Below are 14,393 nucleotides of genomic sequence, written 5' to 3'. Positions count from 1 at the left end.
TTTGATATACTTTATTTTACTGACAAGAAAGAAAAAAGTTGTAAATGTTGATACAGGTGGTACAAATTACAATACAATGGCCCCAAAGAAGGCAATTAAATGATCATGCTGGTTTGAAATCCAAATGAAGTAGCTGGCTAATATTGAACTTGCTCTCTAACTTAGTTCTGCTCTCTGATTTTTTTTATAATGGACTGCACTAACTTGTTTATCAATCCAACAAAGGTGACAATGAAGGTCCACAACTTTTTGTACCATGCCAGAATTGAACTTATATATGGTTGCAGAACAACCTTGAAAGTATTTAGTAACAGTTGATATTTAACTTGGTCATTGTTTACAAACCCTGCAAAGCAAAAAACATAAAAGAAAAATCATGCCCTGTGAGAATTTTTCTTTCCTTCTTAATTTATTTAATTTTAAGATGTGACTAGAAAACAAAAAATTGACATACTCGCAGCGGTCTCAGGCAAGTTATCATAAATTGAAGTTACCATATCTTTTTTTGAACCTGGTAACTTCATTGCAGCAACCATATTGAACAATGCCTGTTTTTTGTCAGGACAAGAAAAGAGGCACAAAAAAAGAAGAAGGATGCGTTAATGAAACAGTAACTGATCAAGAATTAAGGATTCCATTTGCCAATGTAAAACAGTTAAAGTTATCTAGTTTCAGTCAGACCTCTTTATAACAATCATCATCTATAAAAACATTTCGCTGTAACGCTCAAGTTTTTTTTAGAACCGATTTTTCATGTTACATTATGTTAGATGTTCTCTATAACGACATTTCGTTATAGCAGCCAAAAAATATTTATAGAGAGGTTTGACTATATATAGAAAAAAAGAAATGGTGATCGACATACCAAAATTTTTGGTTTCATAGATGATTCAGTAATGACTTGAGCATTCCTGCATACATTATTTCTTCATCAATATTTATGCTTGTGCTGATAAAAAGGATTAAACTTAAAATGGCATAAGTGTAGATTATTTACTTAATGAGTATTTGTTCTCCATCTCTTGATAATTCATAGTAGCTGCAACCTCTTGTGAAGGGAACTTCCTTCCTCTTCCACTCTGCAATAACAAAGTATACACTTTCAATTTGGGTGTTTACGCTATATATTTCTAGAAATGAGTCAATTATAATTAAATTTAGTCATCACTGGACACTTGTCGTCATCGATCCATTTACGCAGTCTTTGGTTATGACTTATGATAATGATCACTTAAGAAAATGCAAGTATAATTCACTTTAGAAAGTAGTGATTACCTAAATGCCAGTTAACTATTGCTGTCAGATCAACACCTTCATAAATGTTGTCTATGCTTAACTCTGTGTTTTGGCCCATGCTTGTGGTTAGTTGCTCCAGAAACTTTAAAGCCTCCTGCATAAAGTTGCAAAAGCAAGTTGAATAAACGGATTAAGCCGTAGCGGAGGCACATAGACTGAAGGGTGGTCAATTGGACACCAAGGGTACAGTTCTAGTTACGATTCCGGCAGAACTCAGTGGCTTTAGCCAAAACAAAAAATCCACTTAATATGTATAAACAATTTATCCAGGATCCAATAATCTGCCTTCTGTAAAAATCAGAATTCATAAACTCAAAATTGTGGACCGGCCTCTATTGAACACCTTTCGTCGGAAAATTATACTGTGTATAAAGGGGTAGGTTAAATTTCACCTTTTATATGTATATATTAAATGCTAAACACCTTTACAAAATTCGTAAATTGCAACTTGGATTAAGACTGTAATTCATGTTATTGATAGAAAAAGATAAAGGGCAAACCTTTCTCCCTTGAAATGATTGAGGGAATGAGAAATCATCAAAGAAACAATCTTCAGATATGAGCAAGGACAGTTGGTTCAGGTCCTTGTTATTTATGCTGGCGTAGAATGTTTCGATTGTGTTGGATGGTGAAAGTGAACGTTTGCCAATTTCAGGACTGACCATTGAACGCGCGATCAAGGACCTTTGTCTGCTCCTGATACTTCCTATTTTGAGTTTTTGTTCATTTAGTTTGGTGATTTTTGCATTCGGAGTTTTCAATAGCGGAATGCTTTGGCGACTCCTAAAATCTGGAGTGGACGATAAACTTTGCCAGACAATTTGACCTGAAAGTGCCATGTTAACAGATATATAGCAGCATTGCAGAAAGATCAAATAATTTATAGATGCAATGCCTTGGCAGGGAGAAAAGGAATCACTGAAGTGCCTTTCTTAATATATGGTGTAAATAAATGTTCTGTGCCTTGCTTTAAAATTAAGGTAAACTCAGCATATGACTCTGGTGTAAAACATGTTTGCAATCTTCATTACAGAGGCGGATGTAACATGTTTGCTACGGGTGGACCCTACCATTTTTGACACAGAGTGTTTATATATTTAGGTAACAATTACTAAAATTTCAACAAATATTAGAATTTCGAACCCATAATTCTGAAAATGCAATAGTTTCAATAATAAAATTTTAAAAATCGAACTATCAAGCTTTAATATTCTTGATCTGTCTCTATTAGGTCTATGACAATGTACAATAAAAACAGAGGTTTCCCTTCTTTAATCTTGAGAACTGTGCGATTTATATCATTAGTAACTACTATAATTTTCTCATCTTTAAATTCATTAGTTACCAGACATAAACTTTTTTTTCCCAAAGAGTACATGGAATTGGCCTGGTTACTTGCTTCGAGTCGAATGGGATATTATCTAATTATCCTTTGAAGCAGTCTCAAAATGAATCAATTTTTTTTAATGTGTAACACCTAAATATTCCTCAAATTAACACTTAGTATGAGTGTTTACTTAGGGTGTTGATAGCAATTAGGAGACCAAGCTAGATCTTTATGAGTTGTCAAAAAATGATTAGTTCTTTTTATTTAAATCTTATATTTGGTTCATCATATAATGCTATGATCTTAAATGAGCAAGCATAATAAGTGAGAATTCATAAAGTCGATCTTAACTTGTTTGAGAGTGAGGAATATATATTTGTTGTTGTTTGGGCTGGTCGTATAATGCTATGATGTTTGAGACAAAATACCTTCTCCTATAAAAGAGTACTATAAAGAGTCGGCAAACTTTTATACTCAACTGTAATGTTCTACTCACAAGCTCCTCTAGACACACTATATATTCGTGCTTGGTATTTTGTTCATCAATCTCCATCTTCTTTAATAACTGCATGGAGAACTTAATTACTAGCTGGCACCATACCATGATCTTCCGGAAACAAAATCCTATCATCAAAAACATGGCAGTATACCAATTTTACATCCCCAGATAATTCCAACACTCCATGATGACCCTTGTTTGACTCAGCGATACTAAGCACCTGCCTCATTGTACTTTCCTCTATAGCGTCACGTTGAACTTGATACACTGCGTTCCAATTCCCAAATAGTTTTGAAATTTCAAGGTAGAGTCTGCTGTTGGACATGAGAACAGAAGGAGTGAGATATGATTCGATAGGGTTTGCACTCTACTTATACGTGGTTGTGTTAAACTATATGAAGATGGTATATACCAACTACCATGTCGAATCCATAAGGATGAGCTAATGTTTAAAAGGGATAAAGAAGAAGATGATTGATGAGCTTTCTTTGATGTTTTTTTTTTTTTTTTTTTTTTTTTTTTTTTTTTTGAAAGTTGGTTAACAATGCAGGAAAAAACAAATTGACTGTGGTTTCTCATATTGGAAGACTATTATGAGAAGTTTAGGTTACTTTGGAAATACAATGTGCTTCATTGTTAATTAATTTATAGGAGAAGAAATTCTTGACCAAGTATGATATGGATCGGATATACTCTCTCCGGATCAAAAAATGAGTCCACTTAGCCATTTGCACACCCCTTAAGAAACTACTCGCTCCAAGAAAAAAATATGTTAATTGACTAAACTGCCCCTGCTCATATATATATATGTATGTATGTAATTATATTTGGTTCGTTTTTTCGATGTTTTTTTTACATAAAATCAAAACCAATTTACATAACAACTTTATTTTACCGACAAAACAACAGTTGTAAATAATGTTGATAAAGTTGGTACAATGACCCCCAAGAAGGCAATCAAATCATCATGCTGGTGAAACCGAAATCAAGTAGCTGTGGCTAATATTGAACTTGCTCTCTAACTCAGTTCTGCTCTCTGAAATTCTTTATAATGAACTGCACTAACTTGTTTGTGAGTCCAACAAAGGTGATTGCAAATGTCCACAACTTTTTGTACCATGCAAGAATTGGACTTATGAATGGTTGCATAACAATCTTGTAGGTATTTAGTAACATTTGAATCGTATCTCTTTGGCCGGAGGCATGGATTGCACTGGAGGTTCGGTGTTACCTCGATATAAATGTAGACGTATTGTAATTTACATGGTCCAAATAAAGTAAGCATTTGATCGGTTTGATGACTTGATCAACTTTGAATTGCGGTTCGGATTATTTGTTTGAGTTACATAGACAAATATTATTTCAAATATTATATAGAACTCTGATAGGTACATCAACCTGCTTACAAGTCATTACAATTTATGTGTTCACTTTAGATTTCGAGAATCAAATCTTTTTTAGTTTTGACCATGAACCCGGAAAAAAGTACTATAGTCAATATAATCATAATTCAAAATATTTAAAAAAGATACGAAAAAATTCTAGTCAAAGTAAGACTCATTGAATCTCAAAATCCGAAAGACGCCACATAAATTGAGATGAAGAGAGCCAACATAAATAAAATTTCTCTTTTAAATCACCGTGAGAAGACCAATATAGCCTTTTCTTTTGCATTGTGTTAAACCATTTAAATAAAATAAATTAATATGAAAATTAAAGATAAGAACAGCAACGGAACAGAAGTGGGCTGCAGGAAAATTTTTTACTAAAATTTTGAAGAAGAGAGAGGAGAAGATTTTAGATGATTTATTATGGTTAAAATAAAAAGGAAGAAAGACGGTACAAGTTGAGAGAAGATAAATAAAAAGCCTTGTTCAAATGTTAAGGGTATCACATTACGTGTCAGAAAAGAAAAAGAAAAAAAAAAAGGAAAAAGGAAAGACACCAGCAGGAGTCGAACTGGCATCCCATGGGCGGAAAAGGTGGTGCCTAACCACTGGCACCATGGGCTACATTTTACTCCGGGTGGCATACTTACGCAGAAATACCTTTTCTTATAGATATATACATACACATATAAAGTTTCCACCGAGGCGACCGGGTGGCGTGGCACTCCCATGCCACTACATAGATCCGCCCCTGATCTTGGTGGTTCTTTAGAAACCCTGCAAAGGGAAAAAACAAAATTCATGCCCTGTGAGAATTTTCTTTTCCTTTTTAATTTCTTATAGTTTAAAATGTAACAAAAAAAGATTGACATACTCCTAGCAGCCTTAGGGATGTCGTCAAATATTGAAGTTACCATATTGAACACCGCTTGTTTTTTGACAGGACAACAAAAGGGCGTGTTAATGAAACAGTCACTACTAGAAACAGAGGTTTATCCCACCGACATTCAGTGGAATTTTGTGTTATAAAACATAATTTTCCCACCTCATTTCGATCGAACCAACTCACTCGGAAAATACATGTTGGAAAACAGGTTCCCATTGAAACGCTGGGAAACTTTCTGATTTTTCTGTGTGGAAACACTATTATTTAGTTTTTTCCCACCAAAATTCGGTGTAAGTAGCGACCAAACATTTTTCGGTGGGAAATTTCAGTGGGTAAAATGTGATTTTGTAGCAGTGTTACAACTCTTGGAGAATTAAGGATTCTATTCGCCAATGTTAAAAAAACAGGTTATAGACATACCAAAAAAACAGGTTATAGACATACCAAAATTCTTGGTATCATAGATGATTCTGAAATAACTTGAGCATTCCTGCAAACGTTATTTGTTCATCAATATTTATGCTTGTGCTGATAAAGTAAGAGGCTTAAATTAAATTTAAAATGACTTCTTTGACAGGTGTGGATTATTTTACTTCATGAGTATTTGTTCTCCATCACTTGATAATTCATAGTAACTGCAACGTCTTGTGAAGGGAACTTCCTTCTTCTTCCACTCTGTAATAACAAGTATATGCTCTTTCAGTTTGGGCATTTAAGCTATAATTATTTAGAAATCAGTTATAATTAATTGAAGTACCTGGATATGATAATGACTCCTTCAGTTAAAAAATGCAATTGTAACTCCTTCAGTTAAAAAATGCAATTGTAACTCCTTCAGTTAAAAAATGCAATTGTAATTCACTTTAAAAGGTACTATTTACCTAAATGCCATTTTACTATTGCTGTAAGATCAACACCTTCATAAATGTTATCTATGCTTAATTCTGTGTCTTGGCCCATGCTCGTGGTTAGTTGTTCCAGAAATTTTTATGCCTCCTGCGTAAATTTGCAAAAGGGAGTTGAAGAGTCAGGCACATAGACAGAAGGATGGTCAATTGAACATCAGGGGTAGAGCTAGAGTTCTAGTTACAGATTCGATAGCTCTAGCCAAAAAGAAATTGTTTGTGTTAAGAAATTCACTTAATATATACTCCATATGAATATTCTATATAGAAATCGATAAACTGCTTTTTCGAGAATCCAGAATCCATCAAAATTCTGGATTGCCTCCGCGGAACAACCTTCCTCCGAAAATTATACTATGTATATAGAAAATTATATTGCATATATAGGTCAAAAATCACTTTTTATACATATATATTATATCTTTAACACCCTTAGCGAAAAAATAGCAAACCTTTCTCCCTTGAAATGATTGAGGGAATGAGAAATCATCAATGAAACAATCTTGAGATATGAGCAAGGACAGTTGGTTCAGGTCCTTGTTATTTATGCTGGCGTAGAATGTTTCGATTGTGTTGGATGGTGAAAGTGAACGTTTGCCAATTTCAGGATTGACCATTGAATGCGCGATCGAGAACCTCTGTCTGCTCTTGATACTTCCTATTTTGAGTTTTTGTTCATTTAGTTTGGTGATTTTTGCATTCGGAGTTTTCAATAGCGGAATGCTTTGGCGACTCCTAAAATCTGGAGTGGACGATAAAATTTGCCAGACAATTTGACCTGAAAGTGCCATGTTAACAGATATATAGCAGTACTGCAGAAAGATCAAATAATTTATAGATGCAATGCCTTGGCAGGGAGAAAAGGAATCACTGAAGTGCCTTTCTTAATATATTGGTGTAAATAAATGTTCTGTGCCTTGCTTTAAAATTAGGGTAAACTCAGAATACGACTCTTTGGTGTTAAACATGTTGCAATCTTCAACAGAGGTGGATGTAAACGCTTTCCACTCTATTGCTTCCATGCTATTGAGTACCTCTTCAAATCATCACCATCAACACCATTCCATTAGGAAAGCCTAAAGGCTAAAGATAGTGATTGTTCAATCTCTTATTCTCCTTTTATTGAACTGTAAATTATGAGCTATCATTAGTATCAATGATTTATGCCTCGATCCCAAAAAAAGATGGAATCGACTATATGAATCATGTGTAACCATTTTGCTCTGTATATCATTATGATCAAAATCTTAATTCCTTCAAACAAATTACTCCAGATCAAAAAGTAATTGTTGCAGAAAAAGTACTCTTATTCTCCCTATCGTTGGAATTAACCAGCCAGTTGACGTGCTAAATTGGTGATGCAGCACCTTGATCACGAAGATATTCCCTCGGAGCTTCAGAATTTATAGTACCTAGAAAACACCTGTAATAGCCAGATTCACTACTTACTGGATTGCATAAAAATGGTACCCCCGCCCCTTCGTTCCAATTTGGTTTGTGCTATTTCTGTATTAGTCCATTCCCTAAAAGAACGTCACATTTCTATGTTGGAAAAACAATTAACTTTAAACTTCGCATTTCACTCAATGAAAAACTTTTTTGATCAAACATATGTTATGACATGGCTAGAAAACATCTGTAATAGCTATGTCATGATTTCAGTCATTCATTATCGATACTGCCAATTTTCCCTAATCCATTGCTCTCACAAGTGAATCTTCCTGACAAGTCATTGAATACTCAAAACAAACAAGTACGCTTCTATAGCATCTTCGATCCAACAATTGCAAGACATGATTATAAACACCATCATAGCATATTGTGACGAATCACCAGAACTCTGTTTAGGTTATTTGAAGCTTTATTCCAAGTTGATTGATTGTCCACTGACAATTAGCCTCCAAAGCTATAACGGACTAATAGGAAGGGCGACCTAGAACAATACATCTCCTATTGTGCACTGCTACACATGTTGACCTACCTGATAGAATTTGAGTATATTAATCCAATCAATTCTATTCGAATATCCCACATCCAAGTTCTAGTATCACAATTTAATCTCAAAAATAAATAATCATATTCTTAACCCATAAATAATCGTATATATATAAGATATTAATTAAAGCTCTTTGCTTTGTCTTTTTAGAGATTCTGTTCCCAGCGCCCACTCCATTCTTCCTCTTTTCTTTTTATAGTTAGGCTAGATAATAGGAATACGCTTCCTTATATTAGATCATTACAGATCGTACCACATATGCTTGTCCCTACACGAACAAAGTCATAAAACAACTTTTTGAAATACTCTTTACGTGAGTTTTGTCTAATTTGACATATTAACTTTTTACAGAAATCACATACAGAGGTTAGATTCCCACTCTCAAGCCATAACGATTATGACTTCGATGAAAATAGCATTCACTAGCTACTTTTTGGCCTTGTATTTTAAAATAATTATTCCTTCCATCCCAATTTATTTGATAGTATCTGACTAGGCATGAAGGTAAGAATTTTTTATTTTTATTTTAAAAAGCTTGTATTCTAAATAAGCCATATATATTGTGCGGCTATATAAATTAACTTATTAAAGTAAAATAGAAAGTTTAAAGCTAAGTAGTTACTGAATACAGAAATTTGTCGTTCTTTCTAGACCGACTACAAAAGGAAAAGTTTCACATAAATTGGAATAGAGGAAGTATTGTAAAAAGTTTCAAGTTCGACGGGTCGAATTCCATGACAAAATCCTGAATTTGTGAATTTGGTGTCACAAGTAAATCACGCATTCAAATCACTCGTTAGTGTCACCTATGCGCTGAACAATTCATACCCACAAGCTTAAGAATAGCCAAAATTCTCAAACTGGGGTTCTTGGGGAATTTGGTTAGATCAATTAGCTATGGCATGTATGTAGTACTGTACCGCGCTTAGGATTTTCTCTGGGACTCTGTTCTACTCTTTGAAATTCTTCATAATGAACTGCACTAACTTGTTTGTGAGTCCAACAAAGGTGATTGCTAATGTCCACAACTTTTTGTACCATGCAAGAATTGGACTGATGAATGGTTGCAGAACAATCTTGTAAGTACTTAGTAACATTTGAACTGTATCTTGGTGGTTCTTTAGAAACCCTGCAAGGGAAAAAAAAACAAAATTCAAGTCCTGTGAGAATTTTCTTTTCCTTCTTAATTTATTCAATTTTAAATGTGACAAAAAAAAGAAGATTGACATACTCCTAGCAGCCTCAGGAAAGTCGTCAAATACTGAAGTTACCATATTGAACACCACCTGTTTTTTGACAGGATAAAAAAAAAGAAGAAGAAGGTGTGTTAATGAAACTGTCTCAACAAAAAAAAGAAGAAGGTGTGTTAATGAAACTGTCTCAACTAGAAATTGAGGTTTTTTCCACGGGCATTCAGTGAGAAATTTGTGTTATAAAACATAATTTTCCCACCTCATTCCTATTGAACCACAATGGGAAAACATGGTGGGAAACAGTTCTCATTGAAAAATTGAGAAACTTAGTTTTTCTTTCACTACCCCCTCCGTTCCATTTTAAGTGACTTATTTTTCTTTTTAGTCTGTCCCCAAAAGAGTGCTGACAATTCAAATATCCTACCTAGTAAGTTAATAACCACAAGATTTAAAGGACATTTTTTAACATTATACACATTTTTAATTCAGAACCACAAAATTCAAAAGTATTTCTTTATTTCGTAAATTTCTTGTCTAGTCAAACTAAGATACTCAAATTGGGACAGCGCGAGTATTATTTAGGGTTTTCCCACCCGACCAAACATTTTTCGGTGGGAAATTTCGATAGGTAAAATAGTGGTTTTTTAGTAGTGAGTAACTTTTCGAGAATTAAGAATTCTATTTGCCAATGTTAAGTAAACAGATTATAGACATACCAAAATTCTTGGTAGCAAAGATGATTCTGAAATAACTTGAGCATTCCTGCAAACGTTTAGTAACATTTGAACTCTATCTTGGTGGTTCTTTAGAAACCCTGCAAAGGGAAAAAACAAAATTCACGCCCCGTGAGAATTTTCTTTTCCTTTTTAATTTATTATAGTTTAAAATGTACCAAAAAAAGATTGACATACTCCTTGCAGCCTTAGGGACGTCGTCAAATACTGAAGTTACCATATTGAACACCGCCTGTTTTTTGACAGGACAACGAAAAGGCGTGTTAATGGAACAGTCACTACTAGAAACAGAGGTTTATCCCACCGACATTCAATGGAAATTTGTGTTATAAAACATAATTTTCCCACCTCATTCCCATCGAACCAGCTCACTGGAAAAATACATGGTGGAAAATAGGTTCCCACTGAAACGCTGGGAAACTTTCTGATTTTTCTATGTGCAAACACTATTATTTAGTTTTTTTCCCACCGACATTCGGTGTAAGTAGCCACCAAATATTTTTCGGTGGGAAATTTCAGTGGGTAAAACGTGATTTTTTAGTAGTGAGTAACTCTTCGAGAATTGAGGATTCTATTTACCAATGTTAAAAAAAAAAAAAAAAAAAACAGGTTATAGACATACCAAAATTCTTGGTATCATAGATGATTCTGAAATAACTTGAGCATTCCTGCAAACGTTATTTGTTCATCAATATGTATGCTTGTGCTGATAAGTAAGAGGCTTAAATTAAATTTAAAATGACTTATTTGATAGGTGTGGATTATTTTACTTAATGAGTAGTTGTTCTCCATCTCTTGATAATTCATAGTAACTGCAACCTCTTGTGAAGGGAACTTCTTTCTTCTTCCACTCTGTAATAACATGTATATGCTCTTTCAATTTGGGCATTTAAGCTATAAAAATTTAGAAATCAGTTATAATTAATTGAAGTACCTGGATATGATAATGACTCCTTAAATTAAAAAATGCAATTGTAATTCACTTTAAAAGGTACTATTTACCTAAATGCCATTTTACTATTGCTGTAAGATCAACACCTTCATAAATGTTATCTATGCTTAATTCTGCGTCTTGGCACATGCTCGTGGTTAGTTGTTCCAGAAATTTTAAAGCCTCCTGCGTAAATTTGCAAAAGGGAGTTGAAGAGTCAGGCACATATAGATAGAAGGATGGTCAATTGAACACCAGGGGTAGAGCTAGAGTTCTAGTTACGGATTCGATAGAATCCAGTAGCTTTAGCCAAAAAGAAATTATTTGTGTTATGAAATTCACTTAATATATACTCCGTATAAATATTCTATATAGAAATCGATAAACTGCTTTTTCAAGAATCCAGAACCCATAACTCAAAATTCTGGATTGCCTCCGCGGAACAACCTTTCTCCGAAAATTATACTATGTATATAGAAAATTATATTGCATATATAGGTCAAAAATCACATTTTATACATATATATTGTATCTTGAATACCCTTAGCGAAAAAAATAGCAAACCTTTCTCCCTTGAAATGATTGAGGGAATGAGAAATCATCAAAGAAACAATCTTCAGATATGAGCAAGGACAGTTGGTTCAGGTCCTTGTTATTTATGCTAGCGTAGAATGTTTCGATTGTGTTGGATGGTGAAAGTGAACGTTTGTCAATTTCAGGATTGACCATTGAATGCGCGATCAAGGACCTCTGTCTGCTCCTGGTACTTCCTATTTTGAGTTTTTGTTCATTTAGTTTGGTGATTTTTGCATTCGGAGTTTTCAATAGCGGAATGCTTTGGCGACTCCTAAAATCTGGCTTGGACGATAAACTTTGCCAGATAATTTGACCTGAAAGTGCCATGTTAACAGATATATAGCAGCATTGCAGAAAGATCAAATAATTTATAGATGCAATGCCTTGGCAGGGAGAAAAGGAATCACTGAAGTGCCTTTCTTAATATATGGTGTAAATAAATGTTCTGTGCCTTGCTTTAAACTTAGGGTAAACTCAGAATATGACTCTTTGGTGTTAAACATCTTGCAATCTTCAACTGAGGTGGATGTAACATGTTTGCTACGGGTTGACCCTTACCATTTTCAAGGGCGGCTTTTGGGTGAAGCCTAGGTTTTAGGCCCCTCATTTTTGGGAACCCCATTTTTTTATCAATAAAGATTTTTTTTGAAAAACTATAAATATTTTGAGTACTTTTTGACATAAAAGAAGGCCTCTGATTGATTTTCCTACAATGTCCAATCTACTTTCTCTATACTTTAGTATACTTCAACGCTTTTATATTCTACTTTAGTATACTTCATCGCTTTTATATTCTTCTTTGTTTCTTCAAAAGATTATTTGATTATATTGTTATGAAAGGCAAGAGTTACAGTGTATGAATTTGTTATTTTTGTTTTTTCTCGGACACCAAATATTGCAAGAGATATATTGAAGCACCAAATAGTTATTCTCAAATCAAGTTATTAACTTCTTGAACCAGGTTATATTATTTCAATTTCTTAGTATTGTATTCATCTATAGGTTTTTTTTTTTTTTTTTTTTTTTTTTTTTACTACGTAATATATATTGTCTCTTTAACTATTTATTAAAATATAAAGTATGTGAACTAGAAAATATGAATCTGATTGTTCAAAACTCAAAAAAGAAGAGTTGAATCTTTGATACAATCTCAAAAAGGAGCTCTTGAGGAAATTAGTGAGATATCTGACATAGATCCTCAGAAAGTAGACTTCAAATCAACAACAACAGCATCCCTAGTATAATCCCGCTAGGTGGAGTCTGGAGAGGATAGTGTGTACGCATATCTTACCTCGACCTTTGAAAGGAGGCTTTCCCCGATAGACCAAAAAAAAAAAAAAAGTAGACTTCAAATAAAAATAAATTTAAATTTTTTTTCTATTCTCATTTTTGTGATTCAAAAAAGTCAAGGCCCTCGTTAAAGTTTGGCTTTAGGCCCTCAACAGTAACGAGCCGCCCCTGACCATTTTCAACACTAAGTATATGTATTTAGGTAACAATTACAACAACTATTAGATGTCGAACCCATAATTCTGAAAAGTGCAATAGATTCAATCGCAAGATTTTAAGAGTCAAACACATTAAGTTTTAATATTCTTGATCTGCCTCTATTTAGGGCAGGTCTATGACATTGTACGATAAAAACAGAGGTTTTCCTTCTTTATTTTTCTTTCCCACTTCTTTAAAGCATTCAAATAACATGTCTAATGCTTCGTATAATGCTATGATCTAAAATGAGCAAGCATGATCAATGAGAATTCATAAAGTCGATCTTACCTTGTTTGGCGGTGAAGCAGAGATATTTGTCTTAGTTTGGTGGTCTTAATTATAACGCTATGATGTTCGAGACAAAATGCCTTCTCATAAAAGAGTATAAGTAGGTAAAATTTTATACTTACCATAATCTTCCTTAGTGTTAACTCTTTTTTTTTTTTTTTTTTTTTAAACCAAAAACCATCACCATTGTGATGATGGGGTGTTTAGCTAGACCCCTACCATGTCCCTTTGATTCCAAAACAGTTACATCCTAATAGAGGGGGACATGGTACCTTACCTCCTTTGCTTTTAGGACAGTCAATACTATCATTTGCAATTTTGATACATAGAACTTACATATATATACTAATGCATTGAAACTTAAGGTAGTTAGTGCATTTCACAAGAAAAACCTCAAGGTGGTTCAAAGCACCAGCCTGAGTTTTTTTTAACTCTTCTTCTGAATGATGGGATGTTGTTTATTCATTCTAAGTGGACCTCTAGCCTCTCTGGGCAAGTCTCCTTCAATTCAAAAAAATTCTTGGGACTTGTATTTGTGTAGCATTTTTGGCTAAAGCATCGCTACCTTGTTTCCTTCCCTATAGCAATGCTTAACTGAGATGTTTCTGTGTGTCATCTTTGCCTTAATTTATTCAATAATGCTTTGTATCCTCCAAGGAGGTTTAATGTTGCCCTTGGTCATCTGTACCAAAAGTTTGGAATCCAATTCCACTTCAAAAGCTTCAAAAGGATGGTTGACACATCAAGAAATTCCAATTAGAGCTGTATAAGTTTCACTGTAATTGTTAGTGCAGAATTGAGTTGGGTATGAAAAGGCCATGACCATGTTCCCAATTCTATTCCTAACAATGCCTCCTGCTCCAACTTTTTTTTGGTTTGTTGCTCT

At 33.9% G+C, this 14,393-nt stretch overlaps 3 protein-coding genes across 10 annotated transcripts; all 3 read right to left on the bottom strand.

The window, feature by feature from the left end:
- LOC132039641 (uncharacterized) lies at window positions 1-2,170 on the bottom strand. 3 transcript variants are annotated; one of them, XM_059430142.1, is made up of 7 exons: window positions 1,797-2,170; window positions 1,276-1,390; window positions 998-1,079; window positions 866-911; window positions 530-548; window positions 455-490; window positions 1-346 (listed from the first exon to the last, which is right to left on the bottom strand). In XM_059430142.1, exons 1-7 carry the CDS (start codon window positions 2,133-2,135, stop codon window positions 162-164), a joined length of 822 nt encoding a protein of 273 aa, XP_059286125.1. In that variant the 5' UTR covers window positions 2,136-2,170; the 3' UTR covers window positions 1-161. The 3 variants fall into 3 exon arrangements, with proteins under 3 accessions (XP_059286125.1, XP_059286124.1, XP_059286126.1); XM_059430141.1 differs by having other exon boundaries at window positions 455-548; window positions 1,797-2,169; XM_059430143.1 differs by lacking the exons at window positions 455-490; window positions 530-548 and having other exon boundaries at window positions 204-346.
- Window positions 2,171-5,270: 3,100 nt separating this feature from the next.
- Window positions 5,271-8,333, bottom strand: LOC132040582 (uncharacterized). 3 transcript variants are annotated; one of them, XR_009410722.1, is made up of 4 exons: window positions 6,754-8,301; window positions 6,278-6,392; window positions 5,990-6,071; window positions 5,828-5,886 (listed from the first exon to the last, which is right to left on the bottom strand). XR_009410722.1 is itself a non-coding variant. In XM_059431234.1 (2 exons), exons 1-2 carry the CDS (start codon window positions 7,090-7,092, stop codon window positions 5,991-5,993), a joined length of 420 nt encoding a protein of 139 aa, XP_059287217.1. In that variant the 5' UTR covers window positions 7,093-8,333; the 3' UTR covers window positions 5,271-5,990. The 3 variants fall into 3 exon arrangements, 1 of the variants encoding a protein (XP_059287217.1); XR_009410721.1 differs by having other exon boundaries at window positions 5,271-6,071; window positions 6,754-8,286; XM_059431234.1 differs by lacking the exon at window positions 6,278-6,392 and having other exon boundaries at window positions 5,271-6,071; window positions 6,754-8,333.
- A 541-nt stretch (window positions 8,334-8,874) lies between these two features.
- Window positions 8,875-12,084, bottom strand: LOC132040581 (uncharacterized). 4 transcript variants are annotated; one of them, XM_059431229.1, is made up of 8 exons: window positions 11,720-12,083; window positions 11,227-11,341; window positions 10,995-11,076; window positions 10,847-10,892; window positions 10,402-10,456; window positions 10,207-10,304; window positions 9,529-9,583; window positions 8,875-9,426 (listed from the first exon to the last, which is right to left on the bottom strand). In XM_059431229.1, the coding sequence occupies exons 1-8, from the start codon at window positions 12,056-12,058 to the stop codon at window positions 9,248-9,250; spliced, it is 969 nt and encodes a 322-aa protein (XP_059287212.1). In that variant the 5' UTR covers window positions 12,059-12,083; the 3' UTR covers window positions 8,875-9,247. The 4 variants fall into 4 exon arrangements, with proteins under 4 accessions (XP_059287212.1, XP_059287214.1, XP_059287213.1 ...); XM_059431233.1 differs by lacking the exon at window positions 9,529-9,583 and having other exon boundaries at window positions 9,290-9,426; window positions 11,720-12,084; XM_059431231.1 differs by lacking the exons at window positions 9,529-9,583; window positions 10,207-10,304.
- Between the last annotated feature and the right edge of the window lie 2,309 nt (window positions 12,085-14,393).

The sequence above is a fragment of the Lycium ferocissimum genome, chromosome 12 (assembly GCF_029784015.1).
Source record: "Lycium ferocissimum isolate CSIRO_LF1 chromosome 12, AGI_CSIRO_Lferr_CH_V1, whole genome shotgun sequence".
NCBI lineage: Eukaryota > Viridiplantae > Streptophyta > Magnoliopsida > Solanales > Solanaceae > Lycium > Lycium ferocissimum.
This window is presented reverse-complemented; position numbering and strand designations above follow the sequence as displayed.

Bases quoted from the DNA above. Each gene is read 5' to 3' on its own strand.
- LOC132039641 (XM_059430141.1), bottom strand. From the start codon at position 2,135: ATGGCACTTTCAGGTCAAATTGTCTGGCAAAGTTTATCGTCCACTCCA. The intron at 549-865 runs GTATGTCGATCA...GACAAAAAACAG, and splicing joins CTATGAAACCAAAAATTTTG to GCATTGTTCAATATGGTTGC. The intron at 347-454 runs GTATGTCAATTT...TTTGCTTTGCAG, and splicing joins CTTGCCTGAGACCGCTGCGA to GGTTTGTAAACAATGACCAA.
- LOC132040582 (XM_059431234.1), bottom strand. From the start codon at position 7,092: ATGGCACTTTCAGGTCAAATTGTCTGGCAAATTTTATCGTCCACTCCA. The intron at 6,072-6,753 runs GTTTGCTATTTT...TTGTTATTACAG, and splicing joins AATCATTTCAAGGGAGAAAG to AGTGGAAGAAGAAGGAAGTT.
- LOC132040581 (XM_059431229.1), bottom strand. From the start codon at position 12,058: ATGGCACTTTCAGGTCAAATTATCTGGCAAAGTTTATCGTCCAAGCCA. The intron at 11,342-11,719 runs GTTTGCTATTTT...AAATTTACGCAG, and splicing joins AATCATTTCAAGGGAGAAAG to GAGGCTTTAAAATTTCTGGA. The intron at 9,584-10,206 runs GTATGTCTATAA...GTCAAAAAACAG, and splicing joins CTTTGCTACCAAGAATTTTG to GTGGTGTTCAATATGGTAAC.